Genomic DNA, 13539 nt, shown 5'->3' with positions numbered 1-13539 from the left:
GTCGACCAGCTATTTCCAGGTTCAACTGCGTCATCCCAGACTTTGCCCCCTGGCCTCCAAGTAGTATCCAAGAAGGTTTGGTGTCCTCCAAGAAGCTTGAAAGCTCCTCCCTATCAAGCTAGTTCGCTGCGGGCGTCGGAGAAAAGTAACCTTATTACCCACACACACGCAAGCTCGCGAGGCGGAGGTACGCTTTAAGGTGGGTAGGTTAGGAGCCAAAAAACCTGAAACTTGACAGAACGCGAAGGGTATCAAATTGGTCGTTAAACTTGCTCTCAACTGTTGACCGTTGATATCGAATTCGCGTCGCGATTGGTCCGACCAGAACGTGCATTGGTGGGAAAAACGGTATGCACGATGTGGAAGCAGCCTGGTCCATGTCCTGCCACCATGCATATGCAGTAACCGGTTTTTCCTGCTCTCATCAAGGTCGTACAGCTTTGCCCTCGTTTCAAACTTGCCACGAAAAGAGTAACCTCAACTGCAAAGAAAGAAAGAAGGAGAAGAAGAAAAAAATCCAGTTTTACTCCCAGTCAATACAAAGTGTCTATGTATACATATCCCGGGTTGCCAATCTAGACTAAAAAAATAATATAAAACCAAGAGCGAGCGAGAAAAAAGCCCTTCCGAGCCGTTTGATCATTCAGGGGCTCCAACCAAAATGGGTATCTTCAGAAACAAATTCTTCAATCCATGCATAGCCAGTAATTGATATCCCGTCGATCCATAAAAACCGAACGCCTGTTCACATAATCCCTTCCGCTTAGGCCGCTATTCATCGCATTCGTCATCCAAGCCGAGGAGTTCGTTTCAACTTATCCTTAGCGCCCTTGACTTAATCTCAGCCTTATAGAGCACTTTTCCAAGATTGACAGGCCAGTACCTGCTATAAAACTATCAAACCGGTGGCCGCCATATTTATCTTGTCTGTGATTGCTGCTGTTGCTGCTGTTGCTGTTGCTGCAACCGTCTAGCAAGTCCCTGGTTCGACGCATAAGCCAGTAGAAACTTAGCACACGTCAAAGTATACTTGCAAGCCCTTGTCCATGGCTCGTCTTGGTTGAATGTCAGCCGTATAGACACATCTCCAATCTTATCCTTCACTATCGTATACGGGAGAACCGCAGTCGGATCTGCTCTGGCAACAAACTCTCCCAATTGCTTTATGCAATCAAGAAATGCAACCATAGCACCGTCAAACTTGCGATGTGCAAACAGATGGCCCATTGGAATTGTACCAGAGCTAAACAGCTCCAGCGTTTGGACCCGAACATCGCTCCTACTCACAGCCCCTAGTGCAGCCCCGATCCGGCTCGATGTGGTGTCCATTTGTCTCGGTTCCATTTTTTCGATTTTCGAAGTAGATCCCATCGGTTTCAGCTTGTAATTCTCAAAGACGAAGCCGAGCTTATCGGCCACGGTATGCAGCAAAAGGAGCGTTTGACCCCATGCCGCATTTATCTCTGCCCATTCCACCTAAGAAGCAGCACCGTTAGTATTCGGAGAAGGGACAGGTACTTTAGAAGATCCACGCACAGGCTGTGACGGAAGCTTCCCCAACCGTAGACCATTGATAGTCCCAAAAAACCCATCGTGTCCAATACAGAACGTGTCATTGTATACGTTCGTACGATGTAACTTGTCTAACTGTTTCGTGTCGTGATCGAACCGCAAATTGATGCTATCACGCTCGTTTTGAAACTCTTCCAGTTGTTGGGAAAAGAGGTTCCTCTCTTGCCAAAATTCTTCTTCCTCGGCCTCCAATCTCTTTGATTCCTCCTCAGCTTCTGCAATCTCGGCTTCTATCTGAGCTTTCTCACGTTCCAAATCCTCTAATTCCAGTAAAGCAGCATCCTTCTCCTGCCTAACTTTTTCAAGATCCTCTTCCACTTTGGCAGCTTCGGCATCTGTCGGGATTTCTGCCTGTAACTTCTTCAAAAACTGCTGGTACCCATCTCTACTCTTAGTAGCTTCTCCCAGCCGTTTTTGTAGCCCTTCCACCAGTAGCTCCGTGCACTCCATACATATCGGGTAATCGATATCTGATCTAGCGCTCAAAACATCAAACAATCGTCTCGATGTCTGCATCTTATGCGACAACGAGTCTTCAGGTGTAATCCCGCTCGGTGTTGTCGCTAAGCCACCATTCTGCATCGATTCTCCGACAATAGGTTGAGGCGTTCGCAGTATGACCGAGTCCGAGAGCATGACGAAGGACTCGGCCATGTTTGCCGGTACACCAGCGAGGGGCGATGAATTTTTTGGAGCATTTGGTATACTTCGTTTAACGACCGGATGACTGCCATTCATTAAAGCTTGTTCGTATATGTCTTTTCGAAGAGAGCCGTGAGCATGACTAGCTGAGGAGTGCGTTCGGGGATCGAAGACGGTTTGTTTCGATGTTGATGATGATGCTGGTGATCCTAAAAGCCACCAGTTAGTACGCATAACCTCCTTTCGCCTTTCTAGATCACCAAGTAGTCCTATACTAGAAAAGGAATCCTAAAGGGTGTGTGAAGATACCATGTAGTAAGTTTAATGCAGCAGGGTTGAGGTTCTGAAGAGAGCCGTGAAGCTTCAACGGCGTTCTACACTGTTGGCAGAACATCTCCGCCATAGCGTCTTATTTTTGTTGGTATCACGGAGGATCGTGAAAGAAACTATACATGAGCCGGTACTATCTGGTCGAAGGTAGACAAATGGTAGATTCCATGATGTGAATGAGGTGGTATGATGGAGAAGAGAGAATGAGAAAGCTCGGTTGTGGTGTCGCAAGTCCCAGCTATCAGCAGCAATCGTCACGCGCGGAAGTGCAGCCGAGCAGCCTCGCGTAAAACTGCCACCGACGATGGCGGGGCAGATTTTGGGCACCAAATTTTTGTCCTATGAGGGTTGTTCGACTCACATTTTCAAGTTGTTCCTTTTGCATTGGAGTTGACTCTTTTTGTATCTTCTTGGTTCTAATTTAGTTTATTTAATTCGCTCGATCGATAGCTTCTTGACTCAGAAGCCGTCGTACTATCTTTGCCCAATTGAATGCCCGGCGTTCGGTTGTTTTCTTCCATTGCCAGACAGCGACTACAAGTATTTGTTACCGTTCGAGCGTCGACACAACTGACATCCCACTTCGTTCGTCCTTCAATAATCTCCACTCTTCAGCCTCAACAACAGCTCTGGTATAGCTCGAAATCTTCAGATTCAGACGATATGGGAAAACAACAGATTACCCTCAAGACCGTTAAGGGTTCCCGTGATTGTAAGCCTACACCTTCTTCATCTCGTAGTTCCCGATTTCCTGCGCAATTGAATATTTGGTATAGTGGGGCAGCTGTGGATGAGGGGCACACGATAAGAATCTAACACTTCCCGTCCAAAACTAATTAGGGGCCGGAGTCGATATCGCCGTTCGCGACAAGATCTTCGAAAAAATCACTACCACATTCAAAAAACACGGAGCAGTCTCCCTTGACACACCAGTCTTCGAACTTAAAGAAGTTCTAGCTGGAAAATATGGCGAAGATTCAAAACTCATCTACGACCTCGCCGATCAAGGAGGAGAGATCAGTTCCTTACGATACGACCTTACTGTCCCATTCGCAAGATGGCTCGCCATGAATCCGACCGTTACAGCCATTAAAAGATATCACCTCGCGAAGGTTTACAGAAGAGACCAGCCTGCTGTCTCAAAGGGTAGAATGAGGGAGTTCTACCAGTGCGATTTTGACATTGCTGGAACATACGACCCGATGTTACCCGATGCCGAAATCATGAAGATTACAGTCGAAATTCTGGACGGTTTGAATATCGGAGAGTACACTATTAAGTTAAATCACCGTCAAATCCTCGACGGATTGTTCGAAGTTTGCGGTGTGCCAAAGGATAAGATCAGACCGATATCTAGTGCCGTCGACAAGCTAGATAAGTCACCATGGGAGGAAGTCAAAAAGGAAATGACGGAACAAAAGGGTCTTGATCCCGAAATCGCCGACAAGATTGGGGAGTTTGTACTTAAGAAGGGCGGACGGGATCTCTTGGAAGAGCTTGAAAAGACCGAATCGCTAGCTTCGAATGAGAGTATTAAAAAAGGACTGAGCGATATGAGGCTGCTATTCGACTACTTGGACGTCTTCGAAGTCACACCCAAGATTTCTTTCGATCTCTCGTTAGCTCGTGGTTTAGATTACTACACCGGTGTTATCTATGAGGTTGTCACAGAACTCTCTGCACCCCCAGCCGCCACACAGGGTCCAGTAGTTGCGTCGTCATCGAAGGGAAAGAAGAAATCGAAGGTCAACAAGGATGACCCGGAGGCAGATCGTTCGGATGATGATACCGTAGGTGTAGGTTCAATCGCTGCAGGTGGCAGATATGACGAGCTGGTCGGCATGTTTTCCGGAAAGGGCAAGATTCCATGTGTCGGTATCTCTTTCGGTGTTGACAGAATATACAGTATCATCAGGAAGAGACTAGAGAACAGCCCAGCAGTTCTCAGAAGCTCCGATGTTGATATCTATGTTATGGCAATGCCTGAAGGTTCTGGGGAGAACAAAAACGGATTTTTGAAGGAGCGAATGGCTATTGCTAAGAGGCTCTGGGAAGGCGGTATCAAGGTACGAAATTCTCAGGCCCCCTCAAAGCCACCGCATATGAAGATTTTATACTAAAAAATAACTATTCAAAATTTAGGCCGAGTTCCTGTACAAAGCTTGCCCTAAGATGCAGGCACAGTTCAAAGCCGCAGAAGTTGGAGGTGTTCCATTCGCCGTGATTATCTTCAATGAGCAACTTGGACTCGACACTGTTCGAATCAAAGAATTGGGTCTTCCCGAAGGTCACCCCGAGAAGGAGGGTGTCCCAGTAGCTGTCAAAGACTTGGTAGAGGAAGTTAAGAAGAGGTTAAAGTCTACCGGAGGTATCGAACAATACATCTCGAGAATAAAGCTGGAGGAGACCCAGACAGTCGAAGCTGCGACTACCCAGTAAATATATAAACAAACCTCGAGGTCAAGATATATTGCCATCCGATGTTAATTATAGTATCTTCACTGCATTGCGTGCTCATATCAATAATATCAGATACCCGCACCCCTCTCTACATATCTACAATCTGATATGTATAGATATTCATAAAAACTATCTACGTGGAGATCGTCATCGATAAATTGTCAGAAGCCAGTATATATCTGCGAGGATCAGCTGTGCAATGCACTAGCCGAAAACTAGGAACAGATAGCTACACTCGATGCTAGGGATTGTCCCAGGGCAAGGGAATCGTGAATAGAAGCCACTAGCTCGCTTTGGAACCTTTAAAAACTTCATTCATGACTCTCCAGCTCCTCGAGGTCCGAGACTACAACTCCTCTTAAGAGCTGCAACACGCTACTTCTTTCTCCTCCCACAACAAGACCGGCCGCCTCCTACTTCGAATAATATGCATGCGCGGCGTGGCAGCGGGGTAATGGTATCGATAACCGACGAGGCTGGATGAATTGGAAGGGGTCACGTCCAAATGGTATTTTTCGAATCAGATTCATGCATCATGTCTCCCTCCAGTGTTCCCTCCGTTCTTTCTCTCTTCCTAAAAGTCGGAGCCCACTTTTTAAATGGAACGAGTCCTCTAATTATTCCTTCGAGCAAGCCAACTTCATAAGGTCCAACTAACATGCCCACGCCCGACCGTGACAGTTACACCGTTGGTTGGATCTGCGCTATACAGCCAGAGTATGTCGCGGCGCAGTGCTTTTTAAACGAAAAGCATGGGAAACCTGAGTCCGAATCGGTGCATATCAATGACAACAATCATTACACACTCGGAAAGATTGAAGAGCATAATATCGTTATTGCTGTTTTACCTCATGGAGAATACGATATATCTTCCGCTACAGCTATCATAAAAGACATGCTGCATAACTTTCCAAATATCAGAATTGGCTTGATGGTGGGCATCGGCGGCGGCGCACCAACCTCAAAGCACGATATCCGTCTTAGTAATATCGTAGTCGGTGCTCCACGCGATGGAAGCGGCGGCGTAATCCAGTACGATTTCGGGAAAACGAATCAAAATCAAAATCAAAATCAAAATCAAGATCAAAATCAAGATCAAAACCAAGATCAAGGTCAAAATCAAGGTCAAAATCAAGGTCAAAGCTTCCAACACACGGGATTCTTGAACCAGCCACCACCTATCTTGCGAGCCGCAATCACGGGGCTCGCGGCTCGGCACGAGATCGATGGCTACGAGCTTGACGAAGCTATTAGCAATGTTCTCGGTAGAAAACCCAAGCTACAAAAGAAATATAAGCAACCGGACCCGAACTACAACAGGTTATACAAATCCGAAGTAATCCATCCTTCGAAGAAAGAAAATTGTCTAACTATCTGTAGTGATAATCAGTCTAAATTAGTTTCACGATTCAACCGAACTGAAGAAGAAGGATAGGATAACCTAGCTATTCATTATAGTTTAATTGCTTCAGCAAACCAATTAATGAAGAATGCTACTATTCGAAATAGGCTCGCTGCTGAAAAGAATATTCTCTATTTTAAAATGGAGGCTACGGGGTTAATGAATTAATTCCTATGCTTAGTTATTCGAAATATCTATGATTATTCAAATTCTCATAAAAACAAGGAGTGGCAAAAATATGTGGCAATAGCAGCAACTGCATATACCAAAGACCTTCTCCACAAAGTCGTCCCTGCCAAAGTAGATGTTGAGAAAAAGATAGCTGAGGTGCCTGGGGTGCTCTCTTCAAGTAAGCTACCTCAAGTTGACTCTGAACTTTTAGAAACCATTCTACTAACAAAATTACAATTGAGAGAAATATAAATAAGATGCGTACTAATATTCAAAACACGAACAACAACGTTAAACTTATTATAAATAGAATAAAGAATACAAAGATAGGTTGTTAATTATCTACTCCGAACCCTTCAACAAATTATTATAAAGCTCTTAAACGATGCCATAAAGAATCGGGCAGTTAATTTTTAAAGAGCAAGTAATTTGTCGAATAAAAAATTCAGTGAAGTTTCTTTTTATAGCTTCATAAAATTCCTAAATACAGCAAGACAATTCTTAGTTCCACCATTATTAAAAATCTCGAAAATAACCTGGCTTGTCAACCCCTTCTCTACTTTTACTTTGACTTTACTAATACTGGCAAACAAACACTTAAAAACATGCTTCGAGCCCTAATTAGCCAGTTCTATTACAAATATGGGGACCTATCACTCCAGCTAGAGTCCCTCTATTCATCTTGCACACAGCGTGAACAATGTGTACAACCAACATGCCGATCGCTTTGTGAGACCTTCTCGCGTATAGTCGAGCAAGCCAAGGAAGTCTGGCTCATTCTGGATGCGCTTGATGAATGCAGTACAAGGGGCGGTTCGTCGACTGAGGGACTACTATCGTGGATGAACGAAATCCTAAACTCAGAACAATGGAACCTCCATCTTCTTGCTACAAGTCGGCCCGAAAATGATATCAAATCCGAAGTAGAGAATTTCATCTGTATCGATAATAGAATAGCCAAAGACGCCCTCTGGCCTCGAGACTACACAATAGCCATTCAGAGCAGCCTCGTTAGTCACGACATCAATGCGTACATTCGTACGAGGGTCAGGGAGGAGAATGGTCTTAAGAGGTGGCGATCTCATTCTGAGATTCAGAGTAAGATTGAGACTTGTCTTATGGAAAAAGCAAATGGGATGTAAGTCTAAGTTGAGAGAGATCATCGATTATATATAAGAAATGCTAAGAATGATTAGGTTTAAATGGGCTGCATGTTAGCTTGATGCCTTAGAGAACTATCTGGAATATCGCAGTCTTCAAAAGACTCTCAATTCTCTACCGACGACTTTGGATGAAACCTATGCAAGAATCTTACATGGGATTCCTGAAGAATATAAGCAGAGTGTTCTGATAATTCTCCAATTTCTAATATACTTTCTGCGCTTATTGAAGATCGAAGAAGCGATTGACGCAATAGCAGTAGATATAGAAACAGTTGTAGATGGATACTTCAATCTAAAATATAAAATGCCCAATCCTAATGAAGTCTTGTGTTATTGCTCCGGTTTAGTGGTTGTGGTATCTGCGGGAGAGCATTCATGAAATAGAGGAGTTATATTTACGGAGCTTTAGTTAGCGCATTTCTCGGTCAAGAAATATCTAGCATTGGATTGGTTGGATAGTGATATTAAATAGTATTTTTAAGAGGATGTTGTTAAAGGATTAATTGCAATGATTTGCCTTGTATATTTGTTGCACTTAGACCATAAAGCTTTAACTGATGAATTTAGGGATATTTATCCATTGGTATAATACTCTGTATGATATTGGACAACCTTTGCCGTGTTTGCTGAAAGCAAAGACGAAAAACTGCGACGGTTCATTTGAAAGTTTTTTGGCAGCTACTTGCATGGGAATTCTTATAGAAATTGCTACAATCTCTATTCGCCAGATCAACTGTGGAATAGTAATAATAACCTAGGCGAAAATAAAATTAAGCCGGCTTCGCCATTATACTATACATTGCTTGAAGGCCTCTTAGGTACAGTGAAGTATTTGCTAAATCAAAGCGCTAATATTAATGCGTAAGGTGGATATTACGACAATGCGCTTCAGACGGCATCAATAGCCGGCTACGAAAAGATTGTTGAACTTTTACTAAAACACGGTGCTGATGTTAATGCGCAAAGTGTATTTACCGGCAGTGCACTCCATCTGGCATCATGTAACGGTGATGAGAAGATTGTTGAACTTCTACTAAATTACGGTGCTGATGTCAATGCGCAATATGGAATAGGCCGCAACGCGCTTCAACTGGCATCAGCTAGCGGTTACGATAAGATTGTCGAACTTCTACTAAATCACGGTGCTAATGTTAAGTACGTTGCTACGAAAAGTGGACTTACCGTCACTGCGCTCGTGTCGGCATCCGGTAGTGGCTATGAAAAGGTTGTCAAGCTGTTACTATCTCGCGGTGCCGATGTTAATGCAAAAAGTAGCTATAGATCTGACCGTGGTGCGCTTCAGGCGGCATCAGAAGCCGGTCACCAAAAGATTGTCGAACTCCTACTAAATCACGGCGCTGAGGTGAATGCGCAAGATAAATATAATAACAGTGCGCTTCATGCGGCATCAGATAACGGTTACGAAAAGATTGTCGAACTTCTACTAAAACATGGTGCTGATGTTAATGCGCAAAGTGTATCTACCGGCAGTGCACTCCAGCTGGCATCATATAATGGTGATGAGAAGATTGTCGAGCTTTTACTAAATCACGGTGCCGATGTTCATGCAAAAAGTCGACTTTTTGGTAATGCGCTTCGGGCAGCATCAAAAGAGGGCCACAATGGAATTGTAGACCTGCTTGTAAGCAGAGGCGCTTACGATCCGGATATCTCGAGCAATTTGGGCCAATCCGGCAAGGACCCAAACGGGGTGATGCCTACGTCTGGGAACGAGACCAGCAAGAACGTTAAACGCAAACTAGTTTCGAACGTTTCCGTGGCCGCTGAAGAACAAAGCAATTCTCAATCGAAACGACAAAGATCTGGATCAGTATTCACATTCGCGGAATAACAAAAGATAGGAAATTATATGATTGTATAATATATAACAGTTAGGAATATGCTGGAATGCATTGATAGATACTTATCTATATTATAACTACTACATACTTAACTTAGCTTGGTATATACTTATATACTCCTCTTAGAAGGTAGAACCAAGCCTGGTAAGCCTTCGTATTATAAGGCTGGAATCGATGTGAACATTCCAACATGAACGGGTCAGCTGATAGATCCAGAAGTTAACTGTGGAAGTACATGTGCGATCTAGCACTGACCGAGAGCGCAGGAACAGATGACTACTTGCGGTACTTGTGTAATGGAATAGAACAAACCAGAACAGTCAACAGCACAAGCCTCAAACCTCAAACCTCAAACCTCAAACCCCAAACCCCAAACCCCAAAACTAAACAATCGCTGCTTCTAAACCTATTCCGAACCTAAGACTTAGTCATCATATCAACCTTGAACTTATACCTTTCATCCTTTTCAAAGTATTTCCATCTAGGTTGTCGTTGAATTAATTAACTGAACTCGAGTTCACTTGCGACCAAACAGTACAAGACGTATAGTAAATAGGTAGCTTCGCTTCACAGCCATAACCATTCCACCCATCCATCCCATCTCATCCCACACCATCTCTCCCGGCACAGAAACTACCAGCAACCATCGCGAAAGGGGAGGACGGTACATTCACCTCCCTTCTACACGCCCCTCTACCCTCCAAGCTGGATCCCTTACGCCACCACCGAATCCCCGCTCCTCCACCACCACCGAGATCATCATCGGGTTCACCAGCTCCGGATCCTTATGCACATGCCTCACCACGGCTAGCTGCCCCTCCACTGGGGTATCCTCCATCTCTCGTTTCCCACCGCCCACTCCCACCTCCGATACACCATGGATACTCTCACGCATACGAGACTCCAAATCGGCATGCTCCTCCTCCTCCCAGTCACTCGAGTAGGGCTAGGCTTCAACAGCAGCAGCGTATGCAGCGAACGGTATCCGAACCACTACCGCTAGGAGTCAACGGCCGACCGAATAAGGATGATAAGTCACCCCCGAGGGCAGCAGTGCCGCCTGCTCCTGTTGGACCATGTCAAGTTTGTGAAAGGCAGCTCCCGAGGCTCACATGTAAAGATTGTACACGGGATAAAATGTATCCCCTTCGGTATGAGATTATCTCGGTGCTCATAGGGAATGAGAAGCTTGAAATAGAAGTTGAGGAGGGTGCATCTAATGGCTCGGCATGTGGGAAGTTCTCAGAAGCTTTAATGGAGAAGCAAGAGCTTGAGAACACAATCACGGGCATACAAGACAGAGTCGATGAGCTTCGAACAGAACTGGAGGAGCATCGCAAGTACCTCACAGACTTGAAGTTAAAGAACCAAAAACGACAACAACTACTCAAGGAGACACGAAACGTATTATTTCAAAACAAAGATATCCTCGTGGAAAAAGTCCGAAAGGATACCAGGGTGACAAACACGAAGTGGAACGCTCTCTACGAAAGGACAGCCGAGTCTCGAGTTTTCCTGTGCCGTGAAATCGCCGGCCTCAACTTGTTGCGACAGAGACGGAAGAAACGGGCTGTCGAATACATGCTCAACGGTGTGGTTATTCCCGACATCCGACAAATTTATAACATGAATCCGAACAACATAACAGTTGCCCTCGGTCACCTGTCCCACATGTCGGTGTTGATAGCTACTTACCTGGGTCTGAAGCTTCCCTGTGAGGTTCTTCTACCGATACGTGATGCTCCATCGCCCTCAATCCGAAACCCACGTTTTAATAGAGCACGACCGTTGTCCACAACCCAACCTCTCCCTCAACTGCATTCCGTGGATTCGGAACAATATGCAATGTTCATCGAGGGAGTCAGCATGCTGGTATACAACGTAGCCTGGCTTTGTTGGAGCCAGGGTCTTGAGGAAGCAGCGGCCGAAATCGAGGATGTATGGCAGCCTGGCAGGAATATGTATCGTTTACTACTCTGTACACCGACGAAACACCATCAAGCGCTCGTCCAATGGAGCGAAGCCACGCAAGAAGCAATCACCGCGACTCCTCTTCCTCAGGGAAAGAAACCGCAAGCTGTCAACATGTTTCTTGGCCGTGTGAACCACAGCTCTGCGCACTCATTCCTAAACTCGCCACAGGGATTACAACATATGGCACGCTGGAAGATCACTCTTAATAATGTAATCGATCGCACGAAACATTTGCTTGTTAGTGAAACCTCGAATGCGGAGTGGGATCTAATTGAAAACGAGATCGAGGAAGACCCAGCTGCCAAGTTTATAAGTGAACTCGGCGAGTTTAGGGAGGATGATAAAGGGAAAGATGGATTAGCAGGGAGTCCACAGCCTGCTAAGGCGATCCCGATTAGTATCAAGAAGGGAGTAATCGGATCTATTCCTGCAGTTGGAAACGGAAGTCCTGGTGTAGGGAGCCCAAGTAGCGGGAGCGGGAAGAGAAGCGCCATTAATGGCGGAACCGAAGTATCAGCCGGATGGACAAAGTTGAAGAGGTGATTGGACGGAGAATGTTTAAAATGTTTAAGTGACAGTTTATCGGAGGAGTCAGCATCGTGCATGATGTATATTAAACATGCAGGGACAGGCCTTCATTCGCTTCTGGAGCCTTTGGGGTTTTGGAGCCGGGGATGGGGGTGTTATCGATATTCCTTCGGAGTCCGGGGGGGTGTTTATCGCTGTTTGCTGCACAATGCATAGTACAAACAGGTACTAACTAATAAATCAAAAGATTGGACATTTCGAATGTTTTAGTTTACCAAGCTTCTCGTCTTGACTGTAACGTTGTGCCATATTAGTCAAGATCAGGCCACTCATGACTATCCCGATTGATACATAACTGCGGCGTTTCGATCTAACTGATGTATGGATGTATCCATTTGGTTTAGGTGCACAGCCTTCGACGTCACCGAACATTTAATCATCGTTCACGAGGTTCAATCGAAAAAGGACCTTCGACGGAGATAAAGAGTCTATAGAGTCTATACTTGGATACACAGACGGCTCGACGAAATATCATGCATTGAATCCGGTAGACCCCTATCGGCTCGACTTGAAGGATTCGGATCACAACCGAAGTATCTACTTATGCATGTACTAGGAAAAGATAAAGGAGTAATTAAGTAGGTAGGCTCCCACCCGCCTGCTGTGCAGTTGACTTGTATGTAATATTAAGAATCTCGAAACATTATCGAGAAACGATATCGTTTAAACACTGGGCACGGCGCCTGGCATGCATCCGGCCGTCTTTAACATTCAATGCCATGCCATGCCATGCCGTCGATACAGAGTTCGGAAAACCCGGAATCGCGGTCAAGCCCTGAAGCTTTCAAAAGAATCTCGTATATTATGTATTCCTCCCATGACAGAAACAGACCAGAAACATTTTTCTTAGGAGATGCGACCGGTGCCGTTTTGAGGCGGTACAGAATGCGGCTTGGCAGGGCCCGTTTAGCTGAAGTTGGAGTGTTCGTTCCGACCAAGTCTGTTTCGACCCCTTCAAACACCCCATGCAGCAACGCTGCCTCCACGGATGGGAAAAGCTGCTGAAACAATCGTGAATAGGTTTTTCCTCAGCAGAGGCGGTGAAGGCTCGTGTGTAGAATGATATCAAGATGGTTAATTCCCCCCCTTCGTCCTTGGCTTTTTGGAGTTTCTTGAATTCTTTCCTTCCTCTTTCCACCTTTGTTAGCTTTGGTCGTTGTATTCTTGGAAACCAGTGACAGGTCGTCGAACGAACGTCGCTCTTTTATTTTGTTCTTTCTACATTCTTCTCTTCACCTTCTTTTGGATACTTTTATTCTATTTTTATTTTATAGACCTTCATTTCGATTCGTACGGCAGGCAGAGGGACAGGTCCCCCCGTTCAGTAGACTCTTTGCCCGAAGTTTTCTGTTTTCCAATGTGAGTATTTGATATG

General features: G+C 45.1%; 5 protein-coding genes across 5 annotated transcripts; 4 read left to right on the top strand and 1 right to left on the bottom strand.

The window, feature by feature from the left end:
- Positions 1 to 918: 918 nt before the first annotated feature.
- AOL_s00078g117 (uncharacterized protein) lies at positions 919 to 2617 on the bottom strand (the record flags this gene model as incomplete). Its single annotated transcript, XM_011123380.1, has 3 exons — positions 919 to 1476; positions 1537 to 2423; positions 2524 to 2617. 3 exons carry the CDS (start codon positions 2615 to 2617, stop codon positions 919 to 921), a joined length of 1539 nt encoding a protein of 512 aa, XP_011121682.1.
- Positions 2618 to 3036: 419 nt separating this feature from the next.
- AOL_s00078g116 (uncharacterized protein) lies at positions 3037 to 4983 on the top strand (the record flags this gene model as incomplete). Its single annotated transcript, XM_011123379.1, has 3 exons — positions 3037 to 3256; positions 3385 to 4610; positions 4687 to 4983. The coding sequence occupies 3 exons, from the start codon at positions 3037 to 3039 to the stop codon at positions 4981 to 4983; spliced, it is 1743 nt and encodes a 580-aa protein (XP_011121681.1).
- A 679-nt stretch (positions 4984 to 5662) lies between these two features.
- AOL_s00078g115 (uncharacterized protein) lies at positions 5663 to 6439 on the top strand (the record flags this gene model as incomplete). The annotated part of the gene is made up of 1 exon (XM_011123378.1): positions 5663 to 6439. The coding sequence occupies one exon, from the start codon at positions 5663 to 5665 to the stop codon at positions 6437 to 6439; it is 777 nt and encodes a 258-aa protein (XP_011121680.1).
- A 743-nt stretch (positions 6440 to 7182) lies between these two features.
- Positions 7183 to 9592, top strand: AOL_s00078g114 (uncharacterized protein; the record flags this gene model as incomplete). The annotated part of the gene is made up of 3 exons (XM_011123377.1): positions 7183 to 7715; positions 7831 to 8069; positions 8607 to 9592. The coding sequence occupies 3 exons, from the start codon at positions 7183 to 7185 to the stop codon at positions 9590 to 9592; spliced, it is 1758 nt and encodes a 585-aa protein (XP_011121679.1).
- A 979-nt stretch (positions 9593 to 10571) lies between these two features.
- Positions 10572 to 12119, top strand: AOL_s00078g113 (uncharacterized protein; the record flags this gene model as incomplete). Its single annotated transcript, XM_011123376.1, has 1 exon — positions 10572 to 12119. One exon carries the CDS (start codon positions 10572 to 10574, stop codon positions 12117 to 12119), a length of 1548 nt encoding a protein of 515 aa, XP_011121678.1.
- Positions 12120 to 13539: the final 1420 nt, after the last annotated feature.

The sequence above is a fragment of the Orbilia oligospora genome (assembly GCF_000225545.1).
Source record: "Orbilia oligospora ATCC 24927 unplaced genomic scaffold scaffold00078, whole genome shotgun sequence".
NCBI classification, from domain to species: Eukaryota; Fungi; Ascomycota; class Orbiliomycetes; order Orbiliales; family Orbiliaceae; genus Orbilia; species Orbilia oligospora.
Note: the sequence above shows the minus strand (reverse complement) of the source record. Positions and strands in the feature narration are given on the sequence as shown.